We start from the raw sequence: 20,543 nt of genomic DNA on the forward strand, positions 1-20,543 counted from the left end.
AGAGGAGAGCTGTGGCCCGACCGTTTCCTTATAGGCGTGCTTCGCACGTGAGCTTTATGCAACCACGTGGCGAATTATTGATACGAAGATTACCACAAAGATTCCAAAGTTACAAACGGGTGATTTGCATTGAAAAGAAAAAAAAAAGACACTTGTTTTTATTTTGTCCACTTTAATTTTTATTTTTATTTTTAAGTTTTCTTTCTATTATGATGGGATGGGCCATAGTCAAAGCATTTTATAATTAATAAGTTTGAATTTTATTACATAATTTAATTTACGGTTATTCAACAATTCTATATTTATGATCGGATGGGGTGGCAGATAGAGCATCCACAATCAATGAGTCTAGATAAAAAAGAAATTATAGTTCATAGTTTTATTATATAATTCATAGTTATTAGACACTTGTATATTATATTAATAGTTTTATCACGTAATTTATAGTTATTGAAGCTATAGAATCACATACCCATCACCTAGCAAATAGCATGATTGTCCGTCACCATAGGCTAACGTAAGCCCATCATATGAGTTAGCATCTCATATCAATACTACCACCTGAGGCCTCGGCTCCACATCATCGTACCACCATGTAAAAAATTATAAGCTGTCCCTCACATTTGGCGCCACCCTACGTCATCGAGCTAGATCTACATCATCCTTTCCTTCTCTCTCTAATTTAAATACTATTTCATCAAGTGATAGTAAATTGCTCATCGCTCAGCAAAACGACTATTTGATTGTTTAATATTAATATATTAAGACCTCAAGTATGGGGCGTAATCTATAAATATAATAATATTTTTTATCTTTTACTAAGGAGGTGTCGAATACTATCAAGACGTAGAAGTCATTTCTTTATAGTAGTATACATGTGCTAATGACATGATATTATACAACACAAATAAACATAACAAAACACATATTATTATATATTATATACTATCATACATAATCATGCGCATGAATATGCATAGAATCATGGTAAGTAAATTATAAAAAAAATAGTAAGTAAAGTTAATATGTACTACTTACATTAATAAAAGTAAAGAAATATTACACATGCATGATACGAATGTTATGATGTCATAAAAAACGATATTACATTATATACATTACTCCCATATCATGAAAGTTTCATTTGCCTAACATTGCTTTCCAGATAACTAACTATAATTGCGCCATGGGATTATCCTCGCATAGTATGAAATCCACCTTGATAATGAAGTAATAAAAGCATAAGCATTAAGTTCCTATTAGTAATCAATTAATAAGAATTCTTATTTTTATTAATCAGGTAGAGCTGGTATAGCTATACTAAGACCTAATACGTTATTAAAAGTAACTAGAATAATTTACCTCAAATTATCACTCCACCAATTACTGCCAATTTAGAGCAATTAAAGTAGATACTTTTAATTAGCATACTTTATTGAATATTAAAGCATGTTTAATATTACCAAACTCTAATTAGAGCTAAATTCTCATTATGATCCATTAGTATAACACTCTCAGAACACCACATCATTTAATAATCTCGGTTTACAATAATTATTATAACTAACAAAGCTATCTTCTAATAATAATTAATATTATAGCTCAAGTTTGATATAATTAACTAAATAAAAATATTAAAGTAAATTAAAATAGATTAAAGAGTAATTAATCTACTTAGGTTAGCCAAAGGCGAAAGCAATGGGTTAGTCTACAACCAACCCAAAGACCACCATAAAAACTCGTTGAAGTTGGGCACAAAGCTCAAACCCAAAATAAGCTAAACAAGTCACTTGGGCTGGGCAGCAGCCCAATCGACAACGAACATGTGCTGAGTCGTAGCCTAATTTCAACATGGGTTGGGTTGATAGTAGCCCAACCCACCAAACCATGCGATGTGCTGCATCTTGCCAAACCCAAGCTAAGCTGGGCCGCACCCAGCCTCACACTACCACACACATCCTTCCCCTCCCTCGACTAGAGACAACTAAGGGAGAGAAGTAGTGGCTACCAGCGAACATCGCCGTTAGTAGCAAATGTCGACATCATTGGTAGGAACAACACACGAAGTGCAAGCCTGACTAAAGATAAGCACGGGTCCACCTCGACGAAAGAGCTTGACAGCAAGAGGTTGTCAACAATCTTCGCCATTGACTGTCCCAACCCACAACCCATCACACCCTACACGACGCACAAAGACCACACAAGGTGGCGTGACACTAGCTGAAACGGTCAACGACGATCAAGCCCCATACCCATGGCCGATGGCACTAGAAGCTTCATCTCGTGAAGAGAAAAGCTCTCGACCAACCGAGAGAAGAAGACAATGATGGCGATGGTCGAAATCATCCTTGAAAGCTGGCGGAAAGAGACCACTTGGTGTGGCCTTACCAAGGACGAGGAGGGGCCTGAGTCCAATATGGACGATAGTGGTTCTGAATATCTGAAGGTAGAAAGCCCATCCAAAAGCCAACCTCGGCATCTGATATCCGAAGCTTCTAAAACCCAAGACGGTGAACAACCGTTCCTAATTTGAACAGCTTTGGTGGCTTGGGCAGGTATCTATCATAAGGAAGAATCAAAGGGGTGTTCAATGTTGAAACTCAATAAAGAAAATATTCCATAAAAGGGCCACATCTAGCATAGTGTCAACTTGAAGTTGTTGGCTGGCTAACCGAAAGGAGAAAGGAAGAGAGAAAATGCTAAAGAATGAATTAAACTAATATTAATTTTACAGGGTGTAGATGACTCGCTGATAGTGCACGTCACGGGGTCGATGAGCTCTAGGGGCACTTCGGTGCGACGAGAAAACAAAGGAAGAAAGCAGCGCACATGCCTTAGCATGCACTTTCTTTTTTCACAAAATGTTATAAATTTTCTACTAATATAAATTCTACTAAATAACTTGCATAACTTTATCATACTATCCACTGTGTTTTACTTAACTTATGGTAGGTTGTGAATGATATTAAACATAAAATATATGGTGTTTTTGATAATTTTTTACTAAAAATTATTATAAAAATCACTTCACCCCTATAAATTTTTATTTTGTTTACTAAGTCATTCCAAACTTTCTATTTGAATACATTATTTTATAGAAACATGATCATTTAAATTTTTTTTTTAAATCTCTATTACCAACATTTGTATTAGCGAGGCATTATGATACGAAACAAAATTCCCAAAGGCATAGTAATTATAATCCAAAGTAAAGAGATAAAATGTATTTCACCCTAAAAGATTCTATTGGGATATTTAAATTAGTCCACTCTTTCAATAATCAAGTTGGATATGGTGCATCAATATAACTACGAAAAATATGATTGGTGTCATCCATAACCACTTATCATCAACTATTCTTTGGAGGAATATTTCAATTCGACATGGTTTCATTATATATATATATATATTCTCAGATTACTACAAAGACATACTCATCTAATCTATATGCTGTTCCTAAGGAACATCCATTAACTCACCATCCATGCAAAAGTTTACAAGACAATTTCACTCTATTCCAGTAGAGAAATTATTAAGAGGTAAGATAGAGATAAAGTTTTATCAAGGTCCTAAAGAACATTAGGATGAGTTGACAATTTGACATGGTCTGGGCCCATGGTTTGGCCCAGCTCCTATATAGGCTTAAATGGCTGGCCTCTTATACTAGTTTGATATGTCAATGTGCTAGTGTCCCAAATACACATGATTGGCAGAATGCCTAGACTGACTCTAATAAGATCAGTCACATCAAATCTCAATCCTTACGCATCGGATCCATATTTTTTACACTAAAACTAGAGCTTTTTATACTGGTTACATATGGTAATAAGTTAATATCTAATACATATCCCGCAACATAAGATGCATAGGATTTGAGTTGCCACGATTAAAACTATCAAATACATATGGTCGATATGCTAGCGTGCATCTAATAGCGGCCGGACTAATTCTAATAAAATTACCCTTCATATCATACTCATGTAATGTATCTCAAACTATGGCCTCTTGCACTAGTTAGATATGTTAATGAGCTAGTGCCTCGTAAATATAAGGTATATAGGATTCGAGTTAACATGATTAAGATCGTCGAATATGCATGGTTTATATATAATAGTGTGCACCTAACAATGCTTAATCGGCCAGGATCGTGTCCCAGTCCTTTCATATCAGACCCTTGTTTTACACCTCAAAACTAAGTCCCAAGAAAGATTGTTCAACTAGTTTTGTTGTTGGGCCCAACTCTATCTAGGAACAAATTAAACTGACCCCAAAATAGTGCATTTGGTTTAGTGGTAGTACATTTTTTTTTGGTTAGAATTGCTTCTAAATTATTTATGATGTGTACAACCAAGACTATTAAACTTGTTAGTACTTGAAAAGATTGAATATATACATCCTTGTAGATTCACATGATGCCAAAATTGTGTGTTCCCCTTGCACTTATTTATTTATTTTCTGATGATTTGAAAAGGTTAGAGTACCTTGCACTGAACCCTGGGTATCTTAATCTATTGAAAGATCTTAATATGGTGGATCTAAGCCATAAGTTTGGTACATCTTCTAATATTTGGGTCCAACTCAACTACCATAGAAAAAATAAAGAGAAAAAAAATTAAAACAAGATGTGCCAAATATGAACCCTACCAACATGCATCTATCCTTGTCTCCAACAAATGAAATTAATTTGGACATCGACCCTTAACCTAAAATTCCTTCAAATCCTTTTCAACTATTGATCCCTAATAGGACTCTCATAGTAGGACAATGAGATTAACAAATGGATTGGACCATATAGAGTTCTCTAGTATTAAATTGTGATAGAAAAAAATTGGCACAATTTGACCAGTTTATTTTATTTATTTTCATTAGGTTGATTACATTGGGACATTATAAACTATAGCTCATTTCTTACTTATTTTTGTGGTATTTCAACCTATTCAACTATCTAATATCTTTCGCCCCTCGATAATATTAACCAAAAAAATATCAAATGACTATCTTATTCTGAAAATGAGTCTATGAAGATAAACAAATAGCTCACGAGGTCTAAATGCAATTATCTTGTGGATAAATACTTTTGGGTATATTAAAATAGATAAACTTTTATGAGATTATTATTTCGACATTGTTCTGTAGGAAATTGACTAGAAAAATGGACCAAGTAGATATGAATTACAAATAGATAGTAAAAGACAGATGCTAATTACAAAATCACTAAACTATAGAGGAATATTTGAACATTTTCCTAAGAAGAATAAATATCAAATTATCTAGAAAATAGGAAAATTGGACCAAGGAGATATATGATTAATGGTGTCGCATGTGATTAAGATCACATGCACCAGTTCAGGTGTTAACTTCTATTAATGATTGAGAGGATTTTTAAGAGGGAATGTACAAAAATAAGGAGCTTGTACCTTTCAGCCTGTTGATTCTGCTCTTGCAATTATTGGCATTTGCATTAAGACATTAGACAACAGAGATGATTAATTATGCATCAAAACTTTGTTCCACATCTTAAATTATTGAGTATTTGGATTTTGTACTTTTTTTTTAGAAAACTCTAACTATGCCGACCACTAACTAGCTATTCGAGACTTTCTCGTATCATTCTAATGCACCGACTACAATAAAAACTTAAGCTGATAGATAATAATAAATTTGTTTTTCAAACTTATTAGAAAAATTTAAGCATAATTTGAAACATTGAGAGCAATTAAGAACAAGCTTAAAAGTAAACCTCATTGGCAAAATAATATGTTGACCTACAAGCCCTATCCTTCACAGACATTGAGTAAGAACTAAGGTTTTCTACCTTTACTTCTGTTCTTTTGTTATCTCTCAAAAGCTTCTTTTACTCACTTTAGACACAGTGAGTGCAGTACAAGCAGGAGTTCAGACCCTACAATCTTTGAATGGTAGCCTCCAAGGCTTCTAAAAGCAACCCCCACTTCCTTTTATCTTGTTCAGACCCTCTTTTTCAGATACTGCTAGATCTGTACCTTAAGAAGCCAGCTCCATCTTACATTGTTTTCCTTTAGATATATGTATCTTGAGTTTGCTTTGGAGTGTATTATGAAAAATATAAAATTGATGGTGTGAATGGGACGGGACATTGGATGGATATCTACCTCATTTTGGTGACTTATGTGAAGGTAGAGACAAATAGGAAATAAAGGGATTCTGGTCCTCTTTGTAGTATTTGAGCAAAGGTGATAAGGATGTGTGTATGTGTGCATGCTCTTTTGGTTCTCACCCCATTCACCTTGGATAGAATTGGCTCAGATATGTAGTGCAATAGGACAAGTGGTTGTATATTTCTATGCTTCCAAGTTGAAGTGCAACAGAACTTAATATATATATATTAATAGATTATAAAATTATAAACTAATATGTAGATAGAATAATTAGGCCAAATCTCTTAAGAAAGGAGTCAGAATAAATCTAAATTATACAAACTAATTGGTACATGGGCTAGTAAAACCACCTGTCCATATCGATGGTATTTTTCTTGTAATCTGTTCAAATCTTAAAAGAAGGTAGAGAGGCCTTTATGTCAAAGAAGAAATACATAGTGGGCCATCAATTGGAGTTGTAGAGATGTGCATGTGGGAATGATACTTTTGAACAAACTAATTGGTTCAGTAGCAAAAATCAAAGTTAGATGAACACAGAGAACTTAAATCTTGATCCAAACACACATGAAGATATAGTATATGAAAATATATTAGTACTTCACAAACACCAAAGTGCTCACTATCTGCTGTCATTGAGACTGAACCAGATTTTCTCAAACACCTTGATGATAACTTCATGATACTCACTAGAATTCAATGTGAGGTAGCAAGCCAGTAGCTCCTCCAAATCTTTCGATGCTCGGATGTTGTTTTCGATGATCATCTCGATCATACTCTCCATGAAGTCTTTCTCTGGATCCGTAGATGACTTCACAACCAGTAAGCTCTGGAACAGCACCTTGCTCCCTTGTGATTTTGCCTTCAGCCCTGCTTCTTTTTTACTTCTGTAAGCTTGGATCATCCTCGTCTTAACTCTGTGAACCCCTGTCACTAGTCTCCTGGATGGACTCCTGATCACATCAACCTCTTCTTTGATTGGCTTTGTAAGAATTGGTCTAAGGTTGAGCTCTGGCATTGCTTTCAAGAGATCAAATGCATCAAACTGATTAGAAGAGCTGCTGCTACCGTCGTCGGTGATCATGTCGAATTGCTGTTCGACGACAGGTTTACATCGTTCGCGATCATCTTCGGTGTACACATCGTGATCATACGGTGCGTCGGTCGGCATCAAGGTCTCTCGCGGACTAGAATTGGCGAAAACCGATGAGACTAACTTGGTAGGAGGTTGTAGTACTGGACTTGTTCTTGTTGCCTCTCTCTGCTTGGATTTCCTTTGTGGGTCTAGTGGAAAATGGGTGTCTAAGGACTTTGGATTGTGTACTCTTTCTTTGCTTGTGAAGTAGTAGGAAGCTCTGTTAGGTATGCAGGCTTGGTTGGGTGGTGGAAGTGGCCTTGGTGTTGTGGCAAGCTGGCTTCCCCTCTTGATGGATTCTGAGATTCTTGGACTTCCAGCAGCTGTTCTCATTGCCATGAGCTTGTAGAACCACGAGTTTGGTAGCATGTCAGATACTTTAAACTTATGGTTGCCCATCTAACAACTCTCTCTGTCTCTGTCTCTGTCTCTGTCTCTAATACAAAGACTATGGTTGGAAACGATGACGAGAAGATATGTGTAGAGGTTTCTCTCTTGGTTTGGAATTGAAGAACACCATAAACGCTCAAAAGATCTCTCTCTGTGGGGGACGGTTGGACATTAATAAAGAGGCTTGCATTCTAAGTTTGTGGTGGGGTCTAAGGAGAACTGGAGAGAGCTTGAGAGCAAAACATAATGATTGAGACCAAACATTATAATCTGTCTAGATCCTGTTCCATTTCTAAGCACTCACCATAAATAACAAGATCTAGTGGATGATCACAGGTATCTATATTAAGGAGCTATCCTAACAAACAGTAGAAATCTGTAGGTCAGGTATAACGTCCATCATGTAACATTGATTGAGACACCTTGTTGCATTCCAAGCCTAACATTCCATAAATGTTTAGTATTCGTGAAGTAGTAAGAAATTACTGGTGTCTTTAGATGTCAATGGAATCGATTTCACCTACAATGACTTAATATCACATTGTTCCCCTGAAAAATAAAGGCATTCAATTTGGTTATTAACTCTTTTTTATGGTAAAAGTCCGTAGACCGGTAATTTTATTAATTCCAAACAAATTTATAAGCTTGATAAACAGATAAAATGGGAGATATTATAAAAGCCCCACTAATTGTACAGTATAAAAATACAAACAAGATCTAAGTAAGACAACCCCAAATCATAAACATCAACGTCTATCTATTCATCACGACCGCTAGGGATCTTGAACCAGTGTAATTACAATGGCCTTGTAGAAAATAGAAAAAATAAATAAATTGGAAACTTAACAGCCACTAAAGAGCCACCGGCAATTTCATCCCACCATAGCAAAGTTAGGATTGAAGGCTTGAGATCTGGAAGTATGCTGACCTACAAAGGCTGAAGAAGAGGGCTTTGGAGGAGTAATTAGTGCATAGGGAAATGAGGATGAGGGTGGAATAGAGTGAGGTCTGGAACAACACGGGCATTTAATATGAGTGGGAGGAAGGAGAGAGCTTGCTCACGAAGGTTAGTGACAGATAAGAGGGTGAAGTAAGAGAAGACGTCAAGAGAAAGGAAATGGAAAAGGGTATACGCATCACGAGAAAGAAGCTAATAATGGAATGGAATTAGCAGGAGCAAAGGAAGTTGTGGAGGGCAAGGAACGCGACGATGGTAGCAAGGTATAAAAAGGCAGTGATGGACGAAGGAGAGGATATATGAAAGTAGTAGCTAGGATGACGATGATGGTGAGAGAGATGTGGATGAAGAAGAAATGGGAGGAGAGGGAGGCTTAGACAAAAAAAAAAAAAAAAAAAAAAAAAGGGGAGAGGAAAAGGGAGAGGATAGTGAAAAGACAACTAGGAGAAAGAAAATTTCTTCTTCTCCTTTAGCCACTCGAGCTAGGAAAAGGAACCGGAGAAAATTCAACGGTGGTGATATGTGGGAAACCCTTTTAAAGAGGAAGAATAAGTAAGCATCAAACTCTTCTAAAAGTGTATAATTTTATCTTCTGAACTAGTTAAAAATATTATAATCTTCATCCTTTTAGAAGAGTATATAGTGTTACATTTTAGATAGTACTAGAAATAAATTATATGCTAGCGGACGCATTTGCATAAAAATATTATTCAATTTTTAAAATAACAAAGATAAGCTCTTATGTGCATTCTTATATAACTTGTATGTATTTTATAAGATATGCATCCTATTTCAAAAAATCAATCTTACCATTACCAAAATTTAAGAAGTTGTTTCCTTTAATACAAATAGCACATGGTAATATAATAAAACCAAATTCTCACAGTCCTATGAAAATAACAAACCATGAACTATTGGAGTAACATAGAATATTAGTATTAGAAATTGGAACTCCCAAGGAAAAACTTGGAGATAAATGCCAAACGAGAAAAGGGGATTCTGTATACACCTTTGTCGTACTCTGTCATGCTAAATGTTTGAGTGATACTTCCAATGTTAAACACTATTAAACTACATCACTTTTTACATCCTAAGATAAATGCCATGATAAGCCCTTTAGAAAAGTGGTTCTCTTTAGGATGGTGTGAGAATAAATCTAAAGTGTATTGGATAAGTTATTCTGACATATCTCATCCATTGCCTTTGCCTTATAAATTAAGGGCAGTCTCATTGATACAATGCACTTATTTCTTTTTTTTTTTCTCTCAAAAGGCTAAAGCTTTACAGCAAAGAGAAGAAGGTTAGGCATCTGGAGGGCAGCATCACCATTAATTCTGCAAGAGTGAGTATCATTAAGAACATAAGAAAAGGTGTAGCTTTGCATGTGAGCCGTGGGGGCCGAGAAAGATGCCTCATCTCATAACACTTCCCTTTAGGGGGGTACATATCAGCTTTGGACCATTTCCCTCTTCCCTGACCACTGAGGGAATTGGCCTCTGCACTGGATCCAAATCTTTTTTGTGGAAGTTAGAACCACCCAATTGCGTTGCGGTCTTAATCAACTAGTTTCTATTAGTTTCTTTTGGTTTTTATTAACTCACCAACTATTTTAAAAGCTTATGCTCCGATAATATTTAAACCTTTGACATCCGAAAAATCTAGCTCTAGTACTATGTTACTATAGAAACTTAACTTGTTAAATAACGAACTAACAATGGCGGTAGCAGTATTGACATAAACCCTTTCATTCCCATTAAACAGGCATTAACGTGGCTCTAGTTCTCAAGAATGGTAACATGAACTTGGAGTTGGGTGTAGATTGATCCTTAATAGATGTCATATACTCTGATGCGTATGTTTCTCAAAACTGGGTCCAGAAAACAACAAGAAGTTCGCCAAGAGGTCGGTCCAATAATATTATCCAGTGAAGTAGAATCCAACCCTTAGATCCTCCATGGATCTGAGGCAAGTAGGACATATTTTGGCACTCACAAGTCAAGGAGGTGATTGATGGGGGTTTTGGAGTATCCTTCTCCAAGTAGTTCAGACAGTCTCTGATACATGCATCGCCATGGGAAAGAAACAAAAGATTCACAAGGTTGTTTTACAAATTGATATCTAACTTCTACATCCTGCCGGGGAAAATTACTATTAGGGTTTGTTTCGTTGTCCTCCTCCCTGCTCTTAATTCATGTTTCATGATTGATTCACCGAGATCGACTCAACCACGAGCGAATCGCATTGCACCAAGTAGTCTGATCACGGGTGAATCACGATGCGCTTCGCGGGGTTTGGAATCAATTAAGAGGCCTTGTTGGGCTTCCAAACTATATGTTTAGATAGCTTTAATTGGAAATTTGGTGGCTAACTTTGGCCTAATCCTTTTCATGTCTCTCTAATGAGAATCATGGGTTTGAACCCATAAAATAAAACTAGTCTTCCCATCCGACAGGAAACCTCATAGAAATTTATCAAGTACATTCAATATTTTGTTTTTATTTGTACACCCCTCATCTAATATATATATATATATATATATATATATGACTTATTGGTCCACAATGTATATCAAAAAAGGAAGTATAAATAATTTAAAAAATATATAATCTAAAATACACAGTTTTATAATAATAATAAAAAACCATGTCCTCTTAAAATAATATAAGTTAAAGAAAAAAATATTCTACCAAAATATGATAAACACACAGTCTAAGTATAGTCCAAATAATCTAAGAGTGAATATAAATATGAGATGAACATCATAGCGCATTCATATATAAGTGGTATAATACTAACACATGACTGATGTGATTAAATAAAAATACATATTTAGTTATAACACATGTCTTAACTTCAATCAAATTCTCAATCTACAAGTTAAATACCTACATAGTTATAAAATCATATAACATATATGTTCACATAAAGTTATAAATCATGTATCAAATATGTTCATATAGATCCTCACTAATATCAATGAGAGATATACATTTAGCAATAATATTATTCATACATTAATGTTGCTGCATACGATTAGCTATCTATCGTCATCAAACTAAGGACTCCGATTGTAAGTTTATATGCACATATTTATTATCATTATATGTAGTAGAATCATCGCATAAAGTGGAATCACAAGTACACAACTCAAATTGACACCCTAGCCTATATCATCAGTTACCGCTAAAGCTGTAAGTCATATCTTACAATTATTTTTCTACCGTCATTAAATATTTGGTATTCATACAAGGTAGTGTGAACTATTAAATGATACACATGCTAAGCGACTTTAAATGCGGGCCCATAATAATATAAGTACTATATAAAATATTTTTCATTTAATCCTATGTTGAGTAAGTAGATGGCACTATAAAAATAGGACTCAACTACTTAAAAATGTGCAAATAGTGTAATGTCTCTTATCATATTATATAGGTCTATCATGAATGAAATAGGTCACACATATTCTTTGATGATAAAATAATAATATAAAATAATTATCATTATAATAATTATACTACTCGTTGACTTTAACTCGCCTAAAATGTATTTGGAATACCATATGTTCTCTTAAAATATTGAGCTCCTCATGTACATGTTTCCAGATCCTCTAACTCTCGTGCACTTTGATAGCGGGCCAACCATGTGTCATAGATTTATTTTTATTTTAATATAATACTATCATCATTCATATTCTATTGTATGAATATTTATAATTCCTTCCCTATATTTTTCTTTTAATATCTCAAAAAATACTAACACAAGTTACACAATAAAGAATATTCTATTACTTTTAAAAATAATCTTTTTTCTTAATTTTTAACTGAATATATTTATGCGACTCCATATTCATATTCATGAGAGATCTGCTAAAGCTAAACTCTTCTCATTTCAATCGACGTTACATCAAAAGATACAAATAATATATTTTAAATAAGTTTTACTTTCTATGGCTTAGCTCAATTTTAAGCACTTATTATATTAGTGCAACTATTAACTCAGCCGTTGGAGAGAAGATAGAAATGATATATTTTCCCTTACTTATTGTCACAGGTGTGCTTTCTTCTCTCCTTTCTACGATCGATCTCGATCTCCAGCCGCAGTGCGTCGAGAACCCACCGAATGGGTCGACATGGAAATGGGAGCAAGAGTGGAATCTAAGGAAGAAAGCCATGCATGTCAGAAGCTTTCAAGATGTCGGTGGTTGAAAGGTTGGACTCGTGCTTCTGGTCTTAGGAGGAGGACGTGAAGACTCTCAAGCCTTCTCTGAATCTTCTTCTCCCCCCAACAACCCACCACCTTTCAAAAATGGGAGTGCAGATGATCCAAGATTGACCCAAAAAAGTTTAGACCTCTTGGTCAATGAGATTCTCCCTCTTTCATCTCTTCGATTAGATGCCATTAGACTTTCAATAGAAGCTCTTTCTTATAGTAGGATTACAGATGAATTTAGAAACCTACAACTTTTGAAAGAGAAAAAAAAATTAAGTAGCAAATAATAGTTGTAGGCTTACAACAGCAATGAGCATTATTTTTAATATGAGACAAGTGTTTGTAGGCTTATATGCGCATAAGCTCGCAACTATTTAAGAAAATTAATTTTTTCTTACAAAAGCGGCTTATTTTTAATATATTTTAAAACTTTAGCTGATTAGTTTTGTTTAATAATAATATCTTTGTTCTAATAACATTAAAGTTAAAAAGATATTTTTCCCATCCAATAGCCAACATATTTTTTATATCACATTATAAATTATAATTATGCTTCGAGTCAACTTAGTTTATAATTAGATATCGTATTTTCTTAGCTTAATTTAGTCATATAAACTATGACTAAAAAGTAATGGTCAATAGAAAAGATTCTCACTCTCATCTCTTTGATTAGATGGTGATTAGACGTTCAATAGAAGCTCTTTTAGGTCTCACTGTACAATTCGGAGAGAAAGGATCAAGTAACTCTACCCCTGAAAATGGAGATCGAAGGTTTCTTTTCTTGCTACATTGAAAGATTCTTTTCTTTACGATTCTGCCTCGATTTTCTACTTTGAATAGACCTCACACTCCATTAAAGCCGTCGGCATCTGCATTTATGGAGGAGGTGGGTCTGGGAGTGGCGGTGGTCGGTGGAGCACTCGGCGCCGAAGCGGAGGAGGGAAGTGGGGGAGGAGAGGGACGTTTCAGGGAGTAGAGGAAGGAGACAAGGTGGCCACCAGAGCCTAAGGATTTGGTCATAGGCTTGCCATGGGAATAGGACGATAAGGTGAGGGGAAAAAAAACTCCATCGTTAACAGGACGTATATTGTAATATTAATAATCTTATTATTCGAGTAAAATTTGTTAAAATAATTAAAAATATTTTTTCCATAATCGAGATATATTATGAGAAGATAGAAGAGTTTATGTGCGTTTTATTTTAAAATTAAAAAGTAAGACACAGTAAGTAACTTTTAGAAGGAGAAAGATAATTTCTCTCTAATATTATTTTACTTTTTTATTTGGAAAAAAATTATTGTAATTTTAGGCAAGAGAATTTAAGAGTTTTAGATAATTAAGGGTTAAGTGAAGTTAAAATTACACAAAGATTACTTAAAGTTCGGCAAACTCATGTAAATTTCCCTGTAACGTAAGTACATTTCCATTGTATAATCTCGAAGTATCAGATTACAAAATGAATAAGAAGCACAAAGAAGAATAAAAGTTGCTACTACTTCTCCCCCTGTGTTATATTTACATATGACTGCCAATTTACAGTCACCGTAAAAGAATAAGAATAAGCAACAAATATGTGTACATATAACCTGTGTATATATAGCTATGTAAATCTATAACCCAAGCAATTAACAGTAGCAAAGTATAATTATCTTTCCACTTAGTTGTTGTTACCGTTGGTTCCTCCACTTGGCCCAGAAGGTGGTATGTTGCCTCTAGCAAGAGAATGGAACAAGAGCGGCGCATGGCTCGTCGCAAACTTCTCGCTCTCCACCGTCATCGTCGCCGTCGTCGTCGTCGTCTTCGCCGCCTCACATGGTGTGCTTGGCTTATGATCGTAGCCTAATGGCCTGGCAGTGGATTGATGCGAGAAGACCAATAAGAGCATTATCAGAAAGGTACCAACGACCAAGATAGGCTTGTTAAGAAACGCCATGGCTTTTATGATGTGAAGAAGAGAGGAGAATTGAAGGAGAAGGAGAAGGAGGCACGCAAGAGGACAAGAGGTTAATGGGAGGGAGAGGGTTGGGATTTAAGCTGCTAGCTAGCTTGGGTTGACCATTTTAGCAGGAAGATGGGTTGGAAACTTCGCAGTTTGACTTCAAGACATCGATATAATTCATTAAAAAGGAACGCCTCTGTGCTCTCTTTAAGAGTACTAGACACGATATCTATATCTATATCTATATATATCTATATATATATAGCATTTAGTTGGTATTCTTTTGGTGTTTATAGGGTTAATTAGGTCGTCATGTAGTTAGAGTTCAAGTTAATCCAGGTGTATTGTTGGATAAACGCGCGTTAACCTTTTAATTAGGTGTAAAGGAAAAAAAAATGGAATAGAAAGATTGTATTAGCAAGTACTTTCTAAACCCAAAAAAAGAAAAGTAAAAGAGGAAGAAACTACGAAGGTGAAGGTGATTGACTGCTAAGTGAAATTTCAACAAGCTGCAGCTGTCTCCAACTACAACCCATGTCGGAGAGTTTTCTTTCTCTTTTTCTTTGTTGACTTTCTCGAGATTCACCTGTACACGAAGTCAACTCTCTTCATTTTCTTAGAAAGCGCGTATCTTGGAGAAGAAGGAATATCCAAGATGGCAAGACTACTGGTTACACCGTCAAATGGAATTAATAGGTTGAATCTTTTAGAATAAGAAATTTTTATCCGCGGTTTTACTATATGCTGTTAGATAGTTGGCGTGTTTGTATCGGATAAAGCTCTTTCTTATCCAGATGCATGAATAACCTACGTGCTCGCCAAGTTATTAGAATAAAAAATATATTTCCATAATGGTTGACCTAAAAATTAAGAATTAATCTTTCTCTTTGAAAGGCCTCGTACTATTTGATAGAGGATGTCTTGGTATTAAACACTGTTCCTAGATAGAGATCCATTCACGCGTTTACTTTTTCCAGCCTTTGACGCGGAATTAAAATTTTATTTGAATTTGAACTTAATTTATTAATCAATTGCGTGCGTGGCTTTGTGGCTGACATTACTTTGTGTCGATGGTTTCATTCAACAATAATTAATAAAATAAATTACTCTTAAAAATAAAAAAGAAATATTTTAGTATATCTAAAATATTTAATAATATTATTTTTTTTGGTTTTAATTGTATCTAAATTTTAAAACTTACTCAAGGGTATTAAAATTATTTTATATCTATAATTAATTTACCTTATTTATAGGATACCTATTTGTGAAGAAAACTAAAAAAATATAGTATTTTTAAAGGTGTGAAAAGTAAAATACAAGAGTTGAAGATCGGGTGTTTTCTAAATAAATTATATATATATCACTGATGTATAGGTTGACATTTGTTTTTATCACTAAACTAATGTTTGACTTTATGAATATATAAATTATGATCTTACGAATTTATTAAATATTAAAAATATAATATATAAAAACTACCGTTATTTGATAATTTAAGAGCAATGGCATCATATGTTCGACACGGTGTTCTAATTGATATGCCCAAGATTTCTCTGTCCACAAGTAGGCAATTAATAGATAACTTTGGTTTAATGTTGGAATTAATTATATATGTTTGTTATCCGCCAATATTAATAAATTATTGGGAGTTGCGTTCCAAGTCGCCCAAGGATTAAATATTTTTCCAAATCTTCTACCGGTTAATAGTTTGACTGTTGTTGCAGTGGTTGATACCACGTTCTCTTTAAATAATATTTCTGTATATAATTTTAATTAATTCTAAGACAAGGTGCTTACAAACAATTCGTTAAATTTAATATCTAAGGATGAATCAATTATAATATGATGTGAAAATAATAAACGTGATAACATTAATTTAATCAACATATTCTTCCTCTTCCTCCTTCCTCGGCACTAAATTTAAATTCGAACTTAACTGGAATAAAAAAATAATTAAATAAAAGAGAAAATTATATCTCACTTCATTATTTATTATTTTATTATTTAAATTAAGATACTTTTTAGAGATAAAATTATAGAAGAATTTGATAAATTTTTCAACGTATTTAAAAATATTGATTAAATAAAGATAATAATATATGTTGAATAAATATATATATTTTTATCATATCTTTATAATTTCAAAAGCAATATCTATTTTTTTAGATGCGCTTAAAAATATAATATAACTATAAAGTGCCACAAGTAAACATGTCGATAACACAAACCATCAAATTCCTATATTACTATATCTCAGTCTGCTAGATTTACATGACTTACAAATTGCACTCATAATAAAAAGATTAACGAATAAGGGACAAATTTATGTACATGGATAAATAGATATAACGTGTGTGTGTGTGTGTGTATAAGTATGTAATCAGGAATAATCCAAGCAATTAATATTAGCAAAGTATAATTATCTTTTCCACTTAGTTGTTGTCACCGTTGGTTCCTCCACTTGGGCCAGAAGGTGGAATTTTGCCTCTCGCAAAAGAATGGACGAAGAGCGGCGCATGGCTCGCCACAACCTTCTCGCCCTCCGTCGTCATCGTCGCCGTCGTCGTCGATCTCGTCGTATTTAATGGCCTAGCTGTGGATTGAAGAGAGACGACCAACAAAAGCATGAGAAAGGTAGCAACGACGAAGCTAGCCTTGTTACGAAACCCCATTGCTTGTTGATATGCGAAGAAGAAGAAGAAGAACAAAACGACGAAGAAGACGAGCGAGAAGAAGAAGAAGAAGAAGAGGGCTAGAGGTTATGCAAAGGAGAGGGTTGTGAAGCTTGGGGATCAAGGTAGCTTGGGTTGGCCATTTCAACGAGGAAGATGGGCCGGAGAATTCTTCGTTGACTTCAAACATCGATATAATTACAAATTTACCCCTGAGTCATCTATAAAATTAATCTACCCCTCAACTGCCAAACAAATAAAAAAATAAAATAAAAATATATTTCCAATATTTTCTATCTTCTCTGAGCTAAAATTGCAAGCATTCAAAGCTAAGTTATCATATAACTATCACAATGTACCTTTTTTTTTTTAAATGGAATAAAATTTTAATCATCTTAATCATATAGATAGAAGAAGATTCATATTTGCTATAGAGGTGTTATAGTAATTAAAGTTTGAATAGAAAATTTAATAATTTTATATTGGTCTAAGTTACAGAGTGATATAAATAAATAAATAATCTAAAAGAATAATTTGATCTAAGAATAACTAAATGGGGGTAATTTGAAATTTTACTTGTATTAATTAAATGGAAGGTCTATGTCAATGGTTACTAAGTAGTTGACATGAAATTGTACAGCATTACTTGGGTTATCGTCATTGGGTGGAGACCTTATCCTAGTAGTCTTGGGTTGGAATTAGGTTTGGGGGGAGAATCTCGTGAAGGTGGGTTTGAACTTTGAACACACTATTTCTACTTAATACGTGTCAATATGTCAATTGTGTCTACTGGATTATATATATAAAAAAGGATTTGTCATAGTCATGTAGTACTATTTATTGGATAAACTTTGTAACTCGGAGAAAGGAAAAGAAAAGAAAAATGTAAAGTTCTTATTCATGAGTTTTTTATTTATAATTTGTAACTAAATATTGTAGTTAATATTTTCATGGTATTACTAAAATTATAAATAGGGTATATTATACCTACACCTCGTTAACTATACTTGATTTTCATGGAGACTCCTACATATCCTCGTAAATTGTGGATCTAAGTAAAACAACAAACAACAGTAATGGAGTACATTTAGTAATTATTATACTCTTTTTATTTATTTTCTATCTTTGGTCCCATATGAGGCCAAGAAGGAAGCGGAGATTATCGGTGCTAGAGAATGTCGTGATGAGGTTGGAAAAGTGACCAGCATCAGGCTCAAGGCAAAGGGAGCAGAGGTCGATAAGGTGGTGCGAAAGAAGAGTAGAATCGAAGGGCTCAAGGGAGTGGGCGAGGGAATTGAGGAAGTGACAATAGGTGGAGATGTCAGAGAGGCACCCATGGGGGACGAGGAGAGAGAGAGAGAGAGGAGGCGGAAGGCGAGAGTAAAACGGGAGTTGAAGGTAGCAATGAATAAAGAGTGATGAAGGAGTTGGGTGCCGGAAAGAGATTGGAGGGAGGAGAAAAGAAGGTCGAGGAACAAGCAAAGGTGGCAATAGTAAAGCTAGCGGACAATGGTGGTAGAGGAGGAGGGAGAAAGGGAGGAGGAGGTCATCCGTGGTGGAGGAGAAGGAGAGAGACGACGACAATGATGGAGATAAGATGAGGATGAGAAGAAAGGAGAGGAGGATGGAAGAGAGCATAAGGTCATCTCATATCTAATTTACTCATATATGACTGTAACGTAAACTAAGTCCCATAATTTAGCTGAAGGTAGACTAATAGAAATGTGACATTACATAAAAATCTCAATTGAAGATGAACCCCAATCAGTTTGTTTGGTCTTTTGTCGGAGAAGTGACTTAGTTTCATCGTCAGTAAGAGAAGAGGGATTGAAATAGACCCGATCAAAGTCAGCGCCATATTTGAAATGCCTCCAAAAAATGGAAATTAAAGAATTGAGAGGCCTCATCGGACGGTTGCGGGAGCATCTCATAACCTGCAGTGTTGTCAACTAGAAGGTCCATGTGTGGCAAGGGAAAAGAAGATGATAGGCATGCTTTAAAATTGTTCAAAAGTATTGGAGGACATTATAACAAAAAAATAATTTAGGAATATGTGTAAAAATCGAATATAGACGAGGGGATGTAGATGTAATTAATTCAAATATTAATTATGGAATTACTTATATACTACATAACTATTATACTCATTAAATTAGATCGGATGGTACTTAATTTTTTTTTAATCTTAATACTTTATTATTCTTTTTATGTCCCCGGATATTGAGAGAGGAATGTCTATAAGATGTTCCTAGATATCCGTTTCCCCGTTTAGTATTCCAGCTCTTGTCGCCGAATTAAAATTGAATTTGAATTTGAATTTGAATTTGAACTTGATTTATTAATTAATTAGTTGCGTGCATGCCTGGTGGCTAAGATTGGTCTGCGTCCATGGTTTTGCAACTTGTATTAGATGATTCTAGTGAACAAATCCAACGAGCTAATTAAGTTAAATTTTTTTAAATTTTATAAACAAATAGTATACCTTTGACTTTTATAAACATTCACTCTAATGTATGGATATATATTTTTCTTTCAATGCCTCCAAAATTTCTGAATTAATTTTCATTAACAACATCTCACGAAATATTTAATTTTTTTTTTAAAAAGACAATATACCTCAAGCATCCCTAATTTGATCGATTCCCTTGTTACCTTTATGTTAAACTTAAAAAACAAATTATTCAAAGACATTAAGGTTATTTTCATGATTAATTGAACTTATTTCTATGATAATTATCCATTAGGAAAACTAATAGCATATTATTTTTACGGCATCAAAAGCAAAATTGAAAAATTGAATGATAAATATCGATACGGTAAAATTGAACAATAACAAAAAAAAGAAGAAGTTAATTATACTTAAATCTTCTAAACTATTATCATTTTTACATACATACCCTGAATTTTTTTTAAAAATTCCTCACAAATTCCTTAGTTTCAAAGGGTACATAAAAACATGGTGATAGTTTATTGTTTCCTAATAAATTTCTCTACATTTTTATACAACCTGTTCCCAATGTGGAAGCCATTTTTACTTGTGGAGAAAGTATTTTAATATAATGTCAACATCCCATAAGTATATATGGTGTGTATATATAAGTTA

General features: G+C 34.2%; 1 protein-coding gene across 1 annotated transcript; it reads right to left on the reverse strand.

The window, feature by feature from the left end:
• Positions 1 to 6,708: 6,708 nt before the first annotated feature.
• Positions 6,709 to 8,029, reverse strand: LOC140776369 (transcription repressor OFP3-like). Its single transcript, XM_073120047.1, has one exon. The coding sequence runs from the start codon at positions 7,666 to 7,668 to the stop codon at positions 6,757 to 6,759; it is 912 nt and encodes a 303-aa protein (XP_072976148.1). The 5' UTR covers positions 7,669 to 8,029; the 3' UTR covers positions 6,709 to 6,756.
• Positions 8,030 to 20,543: the final 12,514 nt, after the last annotated feature.

Source organism: Typha angustifolia, chromosome 14, assembly GCF_048772165.1.
Source record: "Typha angustifolia cultivar Huaian chromosome 14, ASM4877216v1, whole genome shotgun sequence".
Lineage (NCBI taxonomy): Eukaryota > Viridiplantae > Streptophyta > Magnoliopsida > Poales > Typhaceae > Typha > Typha angustifolia.

Bases quoted from the DNA above. Each gene is read 5' to 3' on its own strand.
- LOC140776369 (XM_073120047.1), bottom strand. From the start codon at position 7,668: ATGGGCAACCATAAGTTTAAAGTATCTGACATGCTACCAAACTCGTGG.